A 19,174-nucleotide genomic window follows, 5' to 3' on the forward strand; every position below is an offset into this window, starting at 1 on the left:
GCCCTTAACGTGGCGTCGCCACTATTTGGAGTGTATGCTTTGTATTGATCTTTGTAAATTTCCCATAGAACTTTAATTTGCATTGTAGAGATTTTTAATATTTTAATATTCTTATAATGGAAATGGGCGTTATTTGACAGGAACAAAGTATCTCTCTCGATTATTTGTTTTCTCATGCTTTGGACCCATGTAGGTTTTGACCATGACAAGATTACACAATTATCCCATACAACAATATTATAGTAACAACAACAACTAACACATAACACAAATCACATCAACATAGACTATGTAAAAGATGCAAAATTTTAAAAATTGTTCATTGAACAAAATTGGTCTACAAAAAGTTCCAATTTTTACATGTACTTAGGTGCAGGAGTCAAGACACAAACATGGGTGAAATGACAATTAATCATTTTTATATACTGAATCCCAATTTTAAGGGGAAATCATAGATAAAAGAACAAATAATGCTAGTTTTCAAAAGTACTCCATTTCTTTCTCTCATTAAAAAAAAAAAATCAGCCCATATTGTATTTTTGCCCATATTACTCAGGTTATCTATTAATTGCAAGGTTTTCAGACCCGGATTGTTCATTGAACCGTAAAAGGGAGATGTTCAAGATTTTTTAAGTCGAACCGAGATCGAACCGTGATGACATCATAATTAATTAATAATGAATTAAAGCCTAAATGTAGATATTAAATTTATAAAACTAGCAAAATTGACTAACATATCTATATATGTGAGGGAAATTTAATGATTTGCAAGCATATATTTATTAATTAAATAAGAAAGTTAATAAAATAAAATAATATCCATGAAAACATTAAAATTTATGATTAATTTTTGAAGTAAAATTGAATATCTTTGAAAGATTTTAATTATAATTTTTTTTTATTCCTTGTAAGAGATGGATAATTTAATTAAGTAGAATAAAATTGTGTTAAGTTGTTTTTATTAAAAAAAAAATTGTTGAGGGGTTGGACTGCACAGTTCTTGCCACCGGTTCATGCGGTCCAACCTCGGCTTTAGGGGTTCACAAAATTGCCACGTATGCCTGGTTCTCTATGCTTAAAAAACTAGATTTTAATCCGGTTTTCGATTTTCACGATCTAACCTCCTGATCCAGTCCAGGTCTGAAAACCTTGATAAATATGGGATTATTACTCTCTTCTTCTTTATGGATGTTGTAATATGAGATTATTGTTGTGTTCCTTCCTTATGGATGTTGATCTTAATGTGGATGTTGATCATGATGAAGTTTGCAAGAGAGTCCATATTTTTAGTGGCTTCATTATTCTCCATTTCAATAGTTTGCGCCATGTCATTACTTACCTCTATATTCTTTCCCAAAAACAATGACAAGTTCGTTGTAGTGGGGGAATAATTATTGCTTAAAACACTAAACCAATCAAAATACCTTTGTAGAAATGAGAGAGAGAAAGAGAGTGACCTTTTTTCCGATGTGATGGAAGATTTCTCTACGGTAAAGAAAACCACAGAATGATATATATGTGCATTTAGGGTTTCTTTTTTTTTTTTTTTCTTTAAAGGACAAGCTTTGTATACATATTTGGGTTATTTCAATCTTAGCCCATTTGTTTGACCGCTTTATTGGGTTGAATATGAAGCTGCGGCATTGCTAAAAAAGTGTGGTTGGGTTTCTCTTGAACAATTAGGGTCCAAATGAGTGGGTTTGGGAGTTATTAATGACTTTGGTAGTTAGAGCATTCTCATTAAGCCTTCTATATGCTAAAAGACGCTTTTTAAAGCATTTTTGATCCAAAAGCTTGCTCCATCAAGGGTTTTAAATGCTATATTTTTGGCATTGATGAACAATGCAATCTCATATTTGAGATTGCACTGTTCACCAATTGTAAAATTTATATATTTTTTTATTCAGGTGGGGCCCACTTTCTTTTCTTCTTTGTCTTTCTCATTTTGTTTCTTCCGTCTCACCATCTCTCTCTCTCTCTCTCTCTCTCTCCCCAAACCATGGTTGACAATCAATGACCATCCAAATCACAAACCATTGTCCAAATCACAAACCCAGCCCAAGGCGAGCAAACTGTGGAGGCCCACGGCGAGCAATGGCCCCATGGCCACTCACGCGATCTGAACCAACCCACAGCCACACACGCGACCTAAAGCCACCCACGATGATCTGAACCCACCCACGGCGAGCCACGACCACCAATGGCCCACGACAATCTAAAGCCTACAAGTCGATCTTGAGAGCGAGGAGAAGCTTTCACTGTGAGAGGAAGAGAGGAGAGAGCGTGATGAGTCTGCTGGTGGTGGCAATGGTGGAGGTTTTTTTTTTTTTTTTTTTTTTTTTTTTTGGCTGTGGTTGGTGGTGGTGAGTGGATGTGGTGGTTGTGGTGGATGTGAATGTGGATATGGATGTGGATGTGGAGGTTTCTTTTTGCTGTGATTTTTTTTTCTTTTTTGTTGGTGGTGGTTATGGTATGGGTGGTGGTTTTGGTGGGTGGTGTTGGCGGTGCTATGAGAAAGAGAGAGACAAAGGAGAGGGAGATAGAGGAGAGAGAGGAAAAAAAAATTATTGAAAAATAATAAAGAAACATTATTTAAATGAAATGGTAAAAAAAATAGAAGTTTTGATATAGATTGTATTGTAAAGTGGTGTGTTATATGTTATAAAATTGGGTTTTGAGATGCTAAATGCTATATTTTTTGACATGTTTGATAAGAATGCTCTTAAAAAACATTTACTGAATTTAAGATAGGTTAGATTTACTTTTAATTCCCTCCAATATTTTAGATTATTATGTGAGCATGTATTAAGTTAAAACCATTATTGAAAAGATTCCAGGAATAAAATGGCCATTCAAGAAGATAAAATCAATTAAACAATCAAAATCAAATTAATTAAAAATCAAATTAAACAATAAACACTACTTGAAGTTGGAAATAAATAAATTGAAAGAGATCAAGTGTAAAATTCTTTGAACTTCTAGAAATGAATAACATTTTCTCACATAGTCTAAGCTCTAAGTTAGACTATGTGAGAAAATAATCTATTTCCTCTTTCTTGTGTGTGTGTTTGCTTATTAAAAACAAAAGGCCAATTTTTTTTTTTTTAAATTATAGAAATGAATAACAAAATTCTTCCATAATATAAGCTCAACTGTAAATTTAACAATATAGATGTGTACGTCAAAAAAAAAAAAAATATAGGTGTGTGAAATATAATTCATGTCATTTATAGATTTCATGGTGATTATATAGGACACCTACCACAATTTTAGTGTTGGTTAAAGATAGACTGTGACTGTCTATATAAAGTCACACAATATAAATGCGAGACGCAAGCCACGTGGTAGAGTCAGTGCCGGCTGAAGCTATAGGCCAGCTAGGCCACCGCCTAAGGCCCCACTTATAAGAGGGCCCCAAATACTAATAATATATTATATAATATTGCTTTCTCTTCTGAAGAAAAAAAAATTTACAAACAGCCATCTCACAGAAAAAAAAAATTACAAACGGCCATACCAAATCCCATCAGGCCATGAAGGCTCGTTTCTCACCAAAAAAAAAAAAAAAACAAATGGCCATCACCAAATCCATTAGGCCATGAAGGCCCGTTTCTCACACAGAGGCCGTTTCTCACAGAGGAAAAAACTAAAGTGACAATGTGACATGAAGGCTAATCCCATCAAGCCATCACCAAATCTTTAGCTTGCAGAAGGAAAGATTACAAATGGCAGAAATCTTCAGCTTGCAAAAAAAAAAAGATTACAAAAGGCAGAAAGAAGAGACAAGTAACAAAAAGCAAAAAAAGAAAGAAGAAAAAACACTCACTCTCTGACTCTCTCCATCTTAATTCTAAAAAAAAAAAAAAAAATACTCTTTTTCGTTAGCTTACTCATCAATTGGTGTTAGCAATAGACTTGGTGTGTTCATAGAGCTTCATTTCAGGTTCGTTTTTTGTTTTCTCTTCCTTTGCCTCTTTCGTCTTCTTCATTGTTTGCTGCCGGAGTGTTGGCCTGCTGGGTTTTTGTTCTTTCTTTTTTGCTTAACTAGAGTTTGGTTGTTCTTGTACTCTTTCTCTTTACTGGCACTGCTTTACACTTCACTCCTTTTATTTATTTATTTATTTATTTATTTTTTTATTTTATGTCAATCTCTGAGGATTCAGAGATTGGTGTGAGGTGGGAACTGGGAACTTCACTCTCTTTTTTGTTTGTGCTCTTACCTTTTTATTTCTTTAGATTTCTCTAGAATGTTATAGTCTTATAGAATGGTCAATGGTCCGAATGGACCCACATGGCACTTAAGTATTTTTTTTTTTAAGACATCCAATTTAGTTTGTTCTCTTACATTTTTATTTTTTTAGATTTGTCTAGAATGTTATAGAATGGTCAATGGTCCGGACCGAATGGACCCACTTGGCACTTAATTTTGTTTTTGTTTTTTTTTTTTTTTTTTTTTTTAAGAAGTCAGATTTAGTGAATGTGGATGGAAGTTAAAGTATTATATTGATAAGTGAGATTTAGACTATTCTATTGGCTTTGTATTAATATTAATTTTAATTTATTTGTGTAGGTTTAAAGTATAAAATGATCATATTAAGTAAAGTTGCAACTGTGATTTTGATAAACCAGGCTCTATTGTTTTATATATTAAATTTATATAATTCTAGTTAAATTGTAATTTCTTTTTTATTATAGATTGTGTTTCATTTATTCATAAATATTTTTTAATTACAAATATCTACTAGAAAATATCTATCTGGGTATGAAAAACTAAAAAAAAAAAAAAAAAAAAGACAAGAAAAGAAAGAACTAATTGAATCTCAAAAGGAGCCATGGACAAATTTATTACTAGTAAAAAATAAAATCTTGCAGAAATTTTGAGTGAAGTTTCTAAATGAACAAGAAATTCATCAAAAAGAGTTAGAAGATAATGAAAATATACAGCAAAATGATAATAACGAAGGTGGTCACGATAATGTTCAAACATGTAATGTCACCATTCTTGATAGTGAAGCTCAAAATAAGTTAGAGGAGAGTGAAAATATTAATGATCAACCTAGGGCTCGTTTATAATTGAAAAAAAATATATAAATTTATAATTAGATATAATAAAAGGCCCCATTTAAAACTTTCGCCTAGGGCCCCCAAATTCATTGAGCCGGCCCTGGGTAGAGTTAATTAATAAACAATGCTATATGATATTAACTCAATCAAAATAAATTGAAATATTTAGACGTTATATGCATGTTCAACAAAGGTCATTGGCATGTTGCCAAGATTTGGACATGGCTGTATTTAGCAAAAAGATTTAGATAATATTGTAAATAAGCTGAGTTTTGTGGAGTATTGTGTGTTTGAGTTGGCTCGTCAGTAAAAGTAAAAAACACAAGCTTGGCTCGAACTTGAAGCAAGTTTAAAATAATGTTTGAGCGTGAACTCGTGGGAAAGCCAAAAAGTTCGAGCTTAATATCAAGCTCAAACTTGAATTCAGGTTAAATTTTTAAACTTGAGATCCAAGATAATTACAAAAATGAAGTAAACAAAATTAATAAAATAGCATACTCATTCTATCCTTCTATTTCTACTCATGTTTAGCCATTGTTTAAATTACAATTTTATATAATTAAATCCATCCATTCATCCTCCCTTATTTACAATTTCAACAGTTGTTCAAAATACAATAACTAGAAAGATCCTTGTTTTGTTATTATTATGAATGAGAGAAGACTAACATGTTTCATTTCATAACTTTACATTAGATGGTGGATAAGGTAGGACCGTACATGGTCCACTTAATTTTTTTGTAAAAAAATGTAACTAAAGCCTAAAATGGTGCTTGGTTAGTTTAGAGGGAATGAAAAAATCAAACTAATGAGTAGTGGTTCCATGTGGACCATGTTATTATCAAGATATGAGTGATGATTTTATTTAGCAAACATCTATCAAACCTATAAATGAGTCTATGATCAACTTGTTTTGTAACAAGGCTTATAGCTCACGAGCTTGTTTATGAACAAATTCTTTTTCTTGAGCTTAGCTTGTTTATTAAAAAAAGCCTAAAACTGAGACTTAAGTTTGACTTATTTATAAACAAACATTAATTATCTTTTTATCAAATTGATCTTAAGTTATTTATGAACAACTTCAGTTTATTCACAATCCTAGATTTAGATATGGTGCAATCATGCTATTACCACTTGATTGTGAGATGTAAAAATTCGGATGCTAAAAAAGTTTCAACCTTTTATCTTTTTACCATCTTAATTTTTACATCTCACGAATTCAATTCTGCCTACTTGTTCCCAAAAAAAAAAAAAAAAAAAAAAAAAAAAAAATTCTGCCTACTTATATTTATTTAAAAAAAAAAGAAAAAAAAAAGAGGTTAATTGACAAGCGCAAAGTTATGCATTTGGAAATTTTATTGGGACTAAAATGGCGACGATTTTAGTCGTCATAACAACAGAAAACAAAGCATCGAAATCGATAAAATACAGTATTTTGCTCTCTCTTCTCTCTCTCTCTGTATATTCAGTAATTCAGATTCGAGCCCCACTTCACTTCTCTCTCCGACCGACCTAGATACACAAACTCCTTTTTTGTTTTACCTTCCTGGATCTGCAAATTGATGATGTTTTTATTTAGGTTGTATTTGATTAAAACCACGTAAAACAGACGCTATATTATTATTATTATTATTTTCCTTAAAAGTCTTCATTTGCACGCAAAGCTAAACCTGGTTGAAGATCTATGGGTATGAGTTTAAAAGATCATAGATGAAGAAACCAACACCGTTTCACACTCCACTACACTAGCAAGCAAAGCAAACCCACCCCGACTATGGACAACAGAAACGTCGTCGTTTGTGACAATGGCACTGGGGTATGTTTACTAATTTTCGTTTCCAATTACTCTTCTTTACCTTTTTCTTCGACCCATCAAATAATATATAATTTAGGATTGTAATTACTAGGTAAGAAGGCGAGATTTGATTAGTGTTTGTTTGACTAGCTGAGCTAAACGAGGTTTTGCTTCTCAAATCAATTTTGTGGAAACACATGACATTATTGGTTTATTTGTCAATGGATTTGCTTATTTCGATTTGTACTTTTGTTTTTTATTTATGTAACTTGGGTTTTTTAATGTTAGTTACTTGTGAATGATTTCGATTAGTCTGTTTTGGGACTAAAATTTTGTTGTTGTTGTTGTTGTTGTTGTTGTATGTAGTATGTCAAATGCGGCTTTGCTGGAGAGAATTTCCCTACATCGGTATTCCCTTGTGTTGTGGGAAGGCCTATGCTTCGGTACGAAGAATCACTTGTGGAACAAGAGCTAAAGGTAAACTAATTGCATTTTGTGTTCTTAGACCACAAATGGGATTTCTGGGAAAATCTACAAATCTTCATGTTATTATTGCAAATGGTTTCCATAACTATATATGTTGATCTGTCAATGAATGTACATTCCATTCTTATGTTTACTACTACAGTCGAATTGAATGAAATGAGAAGGTTATTATGTATCCCTTGTTATTCCTTTACTGTTGTTGAAAACTGACATGGAGGCAAATATATGACTTAGTGTTAAGGAGTTAGCATGCTTGGTTTTGATTTTATAATCTTGTTCACTACACATGCTCTGTAGTCTTAAGTACATAGCTGCCAATCGTTTATGCTTATTCTTAGTTATTAATTCGGTATGAAGAATCACTCCTCGAGCAAGAGCTAAGGGTAAACTAATTTTCTTCTCTAGGACAAAAATTTGCATTTTGTGTTCTTAGACCACAAGCAGGATCTGTAGGAAAAACTTCAAATCATGTTATATGCTGGTTTCTCGTTAAAACAATTTCATGGTGTATTATTGCAAATGGTTTCCCTAACTATATATGTCAATCAGTGAATGAATGTATATTACATTCTAATGTTTACTGCTACTGTCGAATTTAATGAAATGAGAAGGTTATTATATATCCCTTGCTATTTTTACTGTTGTTGAAAATTGACATGGAGGCAAATCTATGACTTGTGTTAAGGAGTTAGTATGCTTTTGATGATTTTATATTCGTGTTCACTGCACATGCTCTGTGGTCTTTAGTACATTGCTCCCAATCATTTATTGCTTATGCTTAGTTCTTAATTCTGAGAGGCTGTTCTTCATTTCTTATTCATTTAGGATATTGTGGTTGGAGAATCTTGTGCAGACTTGCGGCATCAACTCGATGTATCTTATCCTGTCAGCAATGGTATCGTGCAAAACTGGGAAGATATGAGTCATGTGTGGGACCATGCATTTTACAATGAATTGAAAGTAAGTGTCAAGAGGTTCTGATTGCTGTGGCAACCTATACTGTAAATCTTGTTTATTCTTTTCTTGATACAGTTTCATTGGATCATTACTAAGTCTGTTTCAAACTTTCTATTAACAGATTGATCCAACAGAATGCAAGATTTTGCTTACAGACCCACCTCTTAATCCTTCAAAAAATCGTGAAAAAATGGTTTGTGATCGTTTTTTCTTTTCTAAAATGATTATCTTTGGTAAACTTATCTTTATCCTAATTTATATTTTGAATCATGATATTGGCTTTTCATTATTTAACAGGTTGAGACCATGTTTGAGAAGTACAACTTTGCTGGTGTCTTCATCCAAATCCAAGCTGTTTTGACATTGTATGCTCAAGGTGCTTATAAAGATGATCGAAGGTTATAATTTTTTAATATTCTTCAAAATGTTCTTAAAAAAAAGAAGAAGACAATAACAGTGAATCTCATCATGATGCCTTTGCTACATTTTTGGTGGAAAAACTTTAAAACTCCTTATTAATACTAATTTTGCTACATATTTTATACACAACATTACCATCCCTTTTTAGTTATGTGTCTCAGCATTTCCTTGACTTCCTCGCAGGTTTGCTAACTGGATTAGTTATTGACTCTGGTGATGGTGTTACTCATGTGGTAAATTGCTTAAGAACCATATTTTCGTGAATTATATTATTGTAATGAACTTCCACTATTATCTTTCCTCTTGTCAATTTATCAATTTGGTCTGATCAGTTCATGGATGTTGAATTTATTGCAATTATATAAAATCTGGAGTGATATCATTTTTTTATTTAATCATTTATTTGGTAGTGTTTCAAGTTTTATTTAAAAAACTTTTGAAACAAGTTATTGTTTCAGTTTGTGCTATTAGTAATGGTATCGACTTCATTCTCCTTGAAAAAAAAGGTGATACGAGTCCACTTTACTTCATGACTAAACTTATTCTCTATGTTTTCTTAGATTTTGTAATTATGCGAATTAGATGCTTCTCCCACTATAAAAACTACAACAACAATCTTACAATCAAGCTTTAGTACCAAAATTTTGGGGGTCAGGAATGGTTCCTTGATGGACTAATTAGGGTGGGTTGGCCGAAGTCTTACTTTATGTTACTTCTTTACTTCTTTAATTGTCATGTTCTTTTTACTACTACTACTAGTGTGCGTTTGGCACAAATTAAAAAGTCAGTTTTTTTTACTATTCAGCTTATTTTTGCTACTATTCATGGGTCCTATTGCACTTTTTGGTACTATTCATGGGTCCTATTATACTATTTCAGCTACCTTTTAGCTTTATCTACATTATTTTCAGTAAAAAAAATTTCAGTTTCAGATTAATAAGCTGTTCCTAAACAGAAACCTAATGTTATTGTCATACTCTCTATTACCTTTCTTTATTCTCTCAACTTGAATTAACTCACTCGTCCTCACTATGCATTATTTGCTAAAATATCTCAAGAAACTCTCCCTTATCTTTTCTGCAATAAGAGATACCTTTATCTTTAAGTGGATTTCTCATTTGAATCCTATATTTCCTTGTATCTCCACTTATCCATTATAATATTCTCATTTCAATTACACTCATTTTTATGAACTTGTAACTTCTTAACTACGTACCATAGAGTATTGGTCTTATAGCAATCTTATAATAATTTCCCTTTACTTAATAGGTATTCTACAATAACACAAGACTTTTGATGCACTTCTCCACTTCATCCACCTTGCTCTTATCTTGTGATTCACATCCTGTTCAATCTCTCCATCCTTATGATCTATTGATCCAAGATATCAATAAATCTTGCTCTTTGGTATTTCTTGGTCATCAAGTGTTACAACCCCTTTGTGTTTATTTCTACTTTTGCCAAACTCACATTCCATGCACTTTCTTTTATTCCTACTTAGCCGAAAGCCTTTAGACTCTGAAACATCTCTCCAAATTTCTAACTTGACATTAATTATATGTCTAGTTTCATCCACTTGTAAAGGGTATTAGCATTATGGTATACTTTAAGCCTTTACCAGTTAGCATTAGTGCATCTAGGGCATAGCTTAATGTAGAAAGTTGTAAAGGGTATTAGCATTATGATATACTTTAAGCCTGGAGGTTCATTTTAGAGTATTATCACTTGATCTCTGTCCAGGTTCCTGTAGTTGATGGCTACTCTTTCCCTCACCTTACAAAACGGATGAATGTAGCTGGCCGACATATAACATCATATCTGGTTGATTTGCTATCACGAAGAGGGTGAGGTCAATGCTTTATCAGTAGGATCATTATAATTAACATTGATTTTTTTTCCTTGATTTAAACTTCCATTTTAATTGGAGAAACACGACTTTTGTTGCTGAAGGTATGCAATGAATCGGACTGCAGATTTTGAGAGTGTTAGGGAAATTAAAGAGAAACTCTGCTATATAAGGTGAACATGCAATCTCATGTTATATTCTGATTTTGTGGAACTTGATGCATTGGCATATAATGGTATATCTGTTTTCCTACAGTTATGATTACAAGAGAGAGTATCAATTGGGACTTGAGACCACTATCCTTGTTAAGAATTATACTGTGAGTTCATTTTCTTAGTTTCTTATAGTTCTTATGGTTGTTTCTATATAAATGTTCAAATGTGCAATTCTATATGCATGGCTTGATTGAAGCTTATATATACACACTTGCACATGCATATATATATATATATATATATAGAGAGAGAGAGAGAGAGAGAGAGAGAGAGATATATACACACTTGCACATGCATATATATATATATATATAGAGAGAGAGAGAGAGAGAGAGAGAGAGAGAGAGAGAGAGATGAATATCAATGACTTCTCTCCTTTATTTATTTATTTATTTGGATAAGTTATACTGTGACTTTCCTCCTTATATGGCAAAGTTAAACTTATTTCTTGCCTGTTTGGATTTTCTATATTCTGAAACTTTGTGTTTTTAATAAAAAGTTATATAATCCATGTAAAATTAATTCATTATGTCACATTAACCAGCTGCCAGATGGAAGGGTCATTAAAGTTGGCACTGAACGTTTCCAGGCTCCTGAGGCTCTTTTCACTCCAGTAAGCCTGTACTTCTTTTGACTTTTGTTTTGCATGTCTCCATGTTTTTCTTTGCCTTAATGTATAATCTGACAACTGGTTGTTTAATGTGTAATTGATCAGATGTTATGTTTCTGGTTGTTCCTATTGATTATATATATTCTGTAAATGGATGTCAATTGAACTACACTATTATATTTGATCTATTGTGATTGTCGTAATCAGTTTTAGAGCAAATTCCATTTTATCAGAATATTAGAGGAAGTTCAGAGGTTCTCCTTCTTTGCAGGAACTCATAGATGTTGAAGGTGATGGGATGGCTGACATGGTATTTCGCTGCATTCAGGAGATGGATATTGACAATCGTATGATGGTACTATTATTATTACCAAAACATAATTTTTGTAACATGCTTTTAAACTTTAATTAAGCATTAATAATATCTGTGATAGGTATGATGAGGATGTGAAATTCTCTGTTCTGAGTGAAAATACAATGCTGTAAGGTTGATATATGTTCGAAGTAAGCTCTAACTTCTCACATTGAATTTGTACACTCACTGGGTTTGCTAGTTTTTCTAATACCTTTCCTTTTTCTTTTTTAAAAAGAAAAAGAAAATATAAATGCCAATGGTTTTATTTCTCTGTTTTCCATTTTACAAGTTGCACATATGTACAACCCAAAGAAAAAGCTGCACCTATGTGTGATATCATGCCTGGAGTAACTACCAATTGGTATACTTAGTAATGTATTACGACTTTTAGATATATCTAGGCGTTTTAATTGGTTTTGTTTGCCTTTGCTTTCCCACTTTTTCTTGTGGGGCAATAAATCCTGTTTTTAAGTACTATTCAATATTCTGTACCTGCTCTTTTCTGATCTGGCAATTAATCCTGATCTGGCAACCATGATTTAGATTCTCTGTTGCTGCATATAAATATTGCAGCCTAGTTATTGATCATATAATGGTTAGGATTTTCATCTTAGCTTCTTCTTAGATGGTAACCATAATTGAAGAATTCAGATTGATGAGTAAAACTAGTGCCACTTCAGGGGCAGGTCTTAGTAAACTTAGGGCCATACCTTAGCCGTATATCCCTTTGTTTTGTTGTGAATGTGAACTCCCTGCCATGTGTTTCTAAATTTTTATGTATTTATCTTTTGCAGCTTTACCAGCATATAGTCTTAAGTGGAGGGAGCACCATGTATCCTGGATTACCTAGTCGGTAATACTGTAAACCACTCTTTGTTTTCTTCAGATATGAACCTCATTTGCTCTTGTATAAAGTAGTTTTGTCCTTGCCAATTATGTTCTGCACAGGTTATCTCATTTTCTATTGTATTTGATTACTTAGCATACATTAGATTTTATGTTATTACATTCCTGCCTCATACTCCAGGTTATCTCAAAGCGCTTGAAAATTTCAGAGAAGACTCCAAAATAATGTTTGGTTATCAAAATAATTGATTACGAACAAGAAGGGACTTCTTTTTATGATGGTTAATCAGCATTAATTTTCTGAAACATGTCAATTTAAAGATGCCTGAAAAATTTAGTTGGTGACTGCTTTAATGGTTACTAATTGGATATAGTGTATTGTATGACCATCAATCCACCATCACTGTTGCTAGCTTACATATAGAACACGTTCCTAAATCTTAGTAACTTTGAACCTGGGAATTTGAAGAAGTCTTCAGAATCTGGGGCCTAGTAAATTCTTTCTTATCCTGTGGGCACATCATTTGTTGTTGCTGTGCTTTTTATATAGTTTCTTAGTATAAATTGTTGAAGTTCTGATTTTTAGTTTTTATTTTTCCTTCAGTTTGGAGAAAGAAATACTGGATCGTTATCTTGAAGTTGTTCTGAAGGGAAACAAAGATGGGTTGAAGGTAAGTTTTGAGTTGTGGGTGTTACAGTTCAGAAGAATAAAAATACTTCGCCTTCTTTTAATTTTTTTTTTTTATAGGATGAAGATGGCTTGCCCCCTTGACTAGCTTTTGTTATATAATTGATTTAATTAATGATACTCATTCGGGAAGGGAAATAAAATAAAAAATAAAAATAAAAGAACCAGCTGCAAAATAATTTACCAATTTCAAATTAATAAAAGACTTGCGTTCTCATAAAAAACAGCTCCAAAGTGTTTATGTTGTTCTTCACTTCTTTAATAGGGAGTCATTTTTTTTAGCAGAATAAGGAATCCATAACATCTCATTTGCAAACCTTTTAGTTTCCAACTCCAATATATAAAAGAAAGATGCGGAAATAACATATTCGTAATACATAATTCACCTTCCAACTTGACTTGGCCACGCATAATTTTCTTTGACTTGCCTATTAACGAACTATGATGAATAATATAAGATAAACTAGACCAATGTGGTGATAGTAATTTTTTAAAATCAACAGCATCATGTAGACATTAATTTTTTTTCAATAAATCTGCACCAGTTCTTGGAAGATCTTCATGGAAGAAGCTGGCAAACCCATAAGCACATTTATGCTTTTCCTTTCTTTGCCATGAGACAAGAACAAAGTCACTTCCTTCTCAGGCAATGCCACTGGCCCTGATAGAACAGGTTCACCCCATCCAAAGTCTGTTGTGTGGAAAGATAGCCTGGACCAAGTAGTGATCAAAAGGGTGGAAGACAAAGATGGCCTAGCTCTTGTTATTTCAAAGTAATCTATGGCTGATCTCATGTAACTATCTGTGACCATCTTAATTGCATTCTTAACCAACCCCACTGCAAATGAAAGTGGCTTCTCTAGTAGTTCACCTGCTTGGCATATAGAATTTGTTAACACAATTCCATTGCCAAAGTACCCTTTTGGTAGTGGTGGGTTAAATTTAGGCCTCCCATCAACAGCAAATAGGAGCTTTGTTTTTTGGTCAGGCAGAAACCCCAGTGCCTCAGTTCTAGCTTTCCACACAAATGCTGAGAGGACTTCAAATGTAGTGCACTTGTCAAGAACCCCATTTTCCATGGCTTTCATCTTTAGTTTTTCTAGCTTCTCAGGGTCAAAACAGAAGGACCTATACACCAATTCATCATTATAAATGTCACTGATGCAGGACTTGTCTTCTATCTCGGCAAATTCCTGATGCTGGTGCTCTATCTCTGGCGGGTTGCGGGCCTTAAGTAAGCTTCTGTTTAGGAATGGAGGGACAGCTATTGGCAAGCCTCTGGCTGTTTCACCCCATGAGTTCACAAACTCCATAGCACCAATGCCATCAAACATACAATGATTCATGCACAGCCCAAGAACAAATCCTCCACACTTGAACTTAGTCACCTGGAGGAAAAATTAACACTTAACAGTGATCTCCCAAGTTGTGAGAGGTCTCATGCATGAACATAAAAGAAAGATAGGGAGATCCTATTATTTACACAAAGAGTTTTTGCATACTGGTATGGTTAAATTTTGTGAAAATTATACGCATTTAAGTGACTGCAAAGACATCCTAAATTCATTTAGCTCAGGAAGACCATTGTGAATGTGACTTGTGAGAATGTCTTTACTAAATCCTTCTCTTCAATTACGTACAACAAAGAACTACAACTAGAAATAAAGTCAAATATATTTTAAGGGGTTTACATACCTGAGCCACCAAGGGAGGCACCTCTAGTATGTTCTTTGCTCCAGGAATATCATAAACCAGCTTCCTGAGAGTCTCAGGGTCAGGCTTTGTTATGTCTCCTATCTCTTTCATTGAACAGTTTGCTTCAGCCTCAACAAAAATAGCTCCCTCTCCATTGCAATCCACAATGAGCTTACCCTCAGAGCTGATAGTTAGCCTCCCAGCAAGCGGGTAATAGTGAACAAGAACCTTTTCCAAGGCATTCCTGATCACTTCCCAAGCCTTCTCATTTCCTATCTCATCTGACTTGAAGCAATAGATAGTACGAACGATCACCGCAATGTTCTGGTCAAGGTTTGAAAGGAAATATAGACCCTTCTCTGTTTCCTCTGCAGGAGGAACCAAAGTTGGCTCTCCTTGTTTCACACTAAGTTGAAACACATTGCCATTACAGCTCTCCATTACAGCAGATTCTTGAACCTCTACAACCTGAGTCAAAATGATAGATAATTAGATAAATAAGCTAAAAGAAGGGCATGGTTTATATTTTTAAATGTATGAATTCAGTGCATATTTATTGATTATATGAAAACAAACCATGTGAACAATCTGTGGAAGTGACAAAAGTTTTTTAATAAATTGAAAGGGAAGGCTCAACGCTCTTATAATGCTTCACACTCTGTAGGAAAAGCCCAGGAACCAAAAACTAATAGTACTAATTTAGAAACGAATGTGTGGTTTGGAAAACCTGGTGTCTGTCACACAATTTATTAGATGAGTCTGATCCTTTTTCCAATGGGATGAGAAGCTATTTATGGAAAGTGAATAGCCCCAGCCTAAATAATGCGTCATTCCTTAAGCAATTGAAACATAATGTGAAAGGGATGGGTAGTTGTGCATGATTGCTGATGATTTTGCAGAAAGAGATGGTTTTGTTTATTGGACATAGTCTAATTAGTCTTGTTTATGACTGAGTTTTGGTCTTATGGGTGCGGTAGGTCACTGGTCTTGGGACCTAACAATACCAGACAAAGGTATCTAGAGTCAGAGTGCCAGACACATTGTAAGGAAGAGTGGGGGCTTATTATTTGGTGAGGGTTGGCACCCGAATTTTGCTTACTTGGTTCCTTTGCTCTTATCTTTATTGCTTGCTCTTTCTCCTCTATGATCAAACTATTCAAAGTTGTATGTAGTAAGAGGAAAAGGGATTCATGAATCATGATCAATGTCATGGCACGTGTTACTTGTTAGGTTGCTTTTTTACTGAGTCAATACATAATTCCAAAAAGCAATGTACCTTGTGTGGTTGCTTAGAATTTGGAAAACAGAGTTCGAGAACAGGAAGAAAACTAACTTATGGATGCCAGATCATCTATTAGTTGTTACTTCAAGATAACAACGTACAAAAATCCAAAAAATCCATTAATATCTTGATCATTTCTTTTTTAAGGAAAAAGTTAACGACCGCAATAAGAACATTGATTTAAGAAATTTTTTTAAAATTTTTTTAGTAAATTTCATTTATACACCTGAGGTTTGGACTAATGCTAACCAAGTCCAAGACTTTTCAAAACTAACCAATTTGATCTCTAAAACCAGTTTAGTCCTTAAAACAATTGAGAAAAAATAACTAACTGTTTAGGGACTAAGTTAGCTTTAGGGACTAAACTAGCCAGTTTTGAAAAGTCTTGGATCTGGTTAACATTAGCCAAAACCTTAGGGTATGTTAGTGGAATTTACCCAAAACTTTTTATTACAAAAAAAAAAATAATAATAATAATTTTTGATAACTTTTTATATTCTTCATGAAAGTAGTGTCAAAACTTTTCTAAAATGATTTATTAACAATTGCCCGTTAACATTACTTTTTTTTTTCTTTTTTTTTTTTCTTTTTTTTAAGCAAAGCAGGAAAGCATCAAGAAACTCCAAACACTAATCCAATCAATTTGGATCATCATGTTTGAAAACTCAAATGGTAGAAAATAGTGACATATTAAAGGCTAAATAGTATAGAATATAGGATTTGTTATAGGTTGTTATGTTTACTCTGAATTTTCTATTCTAAAATTAAGAGTCAGGTAAGCAACTAAGCTAGATGACACATTTCCTCGTACCAAATTCGTTGAGATATTGCCTGGAAGCACTAGACGCTCTTTTATTCGTTATTAACAATTAGATCAACTAGAAATCCTTAACTTGAATAGCCTTTTGTTTATCAGATCAACTAGAAATTTTTAAATTGAGAACCCGTATTAGTTTATTAGATCAACAAAGATATCCTAACCTGGAGCAGCTGCCTCTCCCATTTTTCTATCGTCATATTTTGAGGCACAAAATATCTTCTTTTTGTTGACTGTGGATAAAGATCTTTTTGGTAGTGTTCATTAAACGAACAACCACCTTTTCTGTTTGTTTTTTCTTTTTCTTTTTCTTTTTCATAGTTAAAAAACAATTTCATATTCGCATCAAATGGATAATATGAAATTCATACAGAGCTCATATGAGCTTGAAAAGTTATCCGTGACATTTAGAAGTGCACATGCTTGGCAAGTAGTCACGTTTCAACTATCGTGTCTTCAAAGTTCAAACCCTCTCTCTCTCTCTCTCTCTCTCTCTCCCAAACAAATTAAATAAAGTAAAAACTCAAAGTCTAACACATAAGCTTTGTCACAATGCAGCTGAAAACTTGACACTTTTAACTCCCGTCAAAATAAAATACAATGGTTAGAAAACAACAGCTACAAAATATTGAATGATTTTCTTCTATAGATTTTCAATTTTTCTAGTTATACAACAGAGTGATGCTATGATGAGTTTTATCCCGTTTGTCAAACTCTTTCAATAAGCTTTATCGAAGGCTCATAGGGACGTAAAGATGGTAAAAACATGGCATCTCAGCTCACACACCCATTTATATAGACATCTCACCCATTATGAATGGCTCATAGTGATGCTTTTGCTCCCCAAAAATCATGCCTGGCCACATTTGCTTAGACAAGCAACTCCTTCTTCTTGATAATCTTCCCTGCTAATCCAAAACTCAGGTGCATCCTGCATGTGTAGACCAACATATTTAATTTTTCTTAGATTACTTCACTTACCAGCCTTCAGAGTGAGATATAAGAGATTATACAAATTGCAATCACTGAATTGGTGGCAATACTATATCAATCAACAATTGTGAGACTTGTAGCGAGAGAGAGAGAGAGAGAGGTGACATTTACCTTCATAATTCCTGCAAGGACTGCACCTCCTAGATACACCATATGCTTTCTTCGTGGAGGGTCCTCGATCCGCAATCGCAGTTTCTGCTCACCATTAGATATAGAAAATATAAGGGGAAGTTCAAGTATAAAAAAGATTGGCTCCATCCATAACTGCTGCACCACAATTAGTGGTAGTCTTTTTAATCACTACCTTCTATAAGCTCCACTCAAATGATCAGGAATTTAGGACTTATTTGCCAGTTCTTAAAGCTCCTAACCTGATTTTTGCATAGGGAAGGACACAAATTTTTCAAATTTTTAAGTACTAGATTTTTTAAATTTAAGCCACATAGGTTTCCACCTCTTCTGCTATTACTTGGCTCCCCTAAATTCAATCTCTAGCTCCACCATTGAATAGGAGTGAACTCTAATTTCTGAACATTCTTTTTGTTCCATTAGCTGTCTTTATATCACAATATTTTATGTTACAAACTAACAGCGATATAGCCAGTGGTGTAATTGAAAAATGTCACTAGAATTCCATAGGAAACGGAAAACGTCAAGAATATTAAATTTAATTTTCTTCAAGCTAGCCACTAAATCTAACCCGAGAACCCAAGATGGAGGATGTCTTCTCAAAAAAAAAAAAAAAAAAAAACCCAAAAAAAGGAGAAGAAGAAGATGGGATGGATCATGGTCTCATGGATGATATGGTTAAAGGCCCCAGACAGTAGTACAAGAAGTCTAGGCAACAAGCAAATGAGTAAGTACATTACAATTCCTGTAAACAAAATGAATGTCCAAAAAGAGAATAAGTCAAGCTCAAACATTATTTGTAGGCTGGTGAACAATTTACTTTTGTTGTCTAATCAAGTTCCATCATTCACTACTCAACAAAGTTGGCTACTTTATAGCCCTACACCTCACAAATTTATTTATTTTTTCCCCAAAAATGTGATAGGCTGAGAAATTGGCACCTTGATCTGACCTCGTTTTGCCCTATTTTCATTCTT

At 33.4% G+C, this 19,174-nt stretch overlaps 2 protein-coding genes and 1 long non-coding RNA gene across 3 annotated transcripts; 1 reads left to right on the forward strand and 2 right to left on the reverse strand.

Moving 5' to 3' along the window:
- The first annotated feature begins 6,433 nt into the window (after positions 1–6,433).
- LOC112007148 (actin-related protein 2) lies at positions 6,434–13,369 on the forward strand. Its single transcript, XM_065760784.1, has 13 exons — positions 6,434–6,879; positions 7,225–7,335; positions 8,170–8,304; positions 8,423–8,494; positions 8,599–8,677; positions 8,905–8,954; positions 10,462–10,565; positions 10,672–10,740; positions 10,823–10,886; positions 11,327–11,395; positions 11,664–11,747; positions 12,542–12,600; positions 13,198–13,369. Exons 1-13 carry the CDS (start codon positions 6,838–6,840, stop codon positions 13,367–13,369), a joined length of 1,110 nt encoding a protein of 369 aa, XP_065616856.1. The 5' UTR covers positions 6,434–6,837.
- Positions 13,370–13,586: 217 nt separating this feature from the next.
- Positions 13,587–15,770, reverse strand: LOC136062107 (omega-hydroxypalmitate O-feruloyl transferase-like). The gene is made up of 3 exons (XM_065760794.1): positions 15,553–15,770; positions 14,977–15,444; positions 13,587–14,669 (listed from the first exon to the last, which is right to left on the reverse strand). Exons 1-3 carry the CDS (start codon positions 15,553–15,555, stop codon positions 13,809–13,811), a joined length of 1,332 nt encoding a protein of 443 aa, XP_065616866.1. The 5' UTR covers positions 15,556–15,770; the 3' UTR covers positions 13,587–13,808.
- Positions 15,771–17,618: 1,848 nt separating this feature from the next.
- Positions 17,619–18,759, reverse strand: LOC136062116 (uncharacterized). The gene is made up of 2 exons (XR_010623949.1): positions 18,180–18,759; positions 17,619–18,006 (listed from the first exon to the last, which is right to left on the reverse strand). It is a non-coding gene; the product is annotated as an uncharacterized LOC136062116 (long non-coding RNA).
- Positions 18,760–19,174: the final 415 nt, after the last annotated feature.

Source organism: Quercus suber, unplaced genomic scaffold (genome assembly GCF_002906115.3).
Source record: "Quercus suber isolate HL8 unplaced genomic scaffold, Cork oak 2.0 scaffold_382, whole genome shotgun sequence".
NCBI classification, from domain to species: domain Eukaryota; kingdom Viridiplantae; phylum Streptophyta; class Magnoliopsida; order Fagales; family Fagaceae; genus Quercus; species Quercus suber.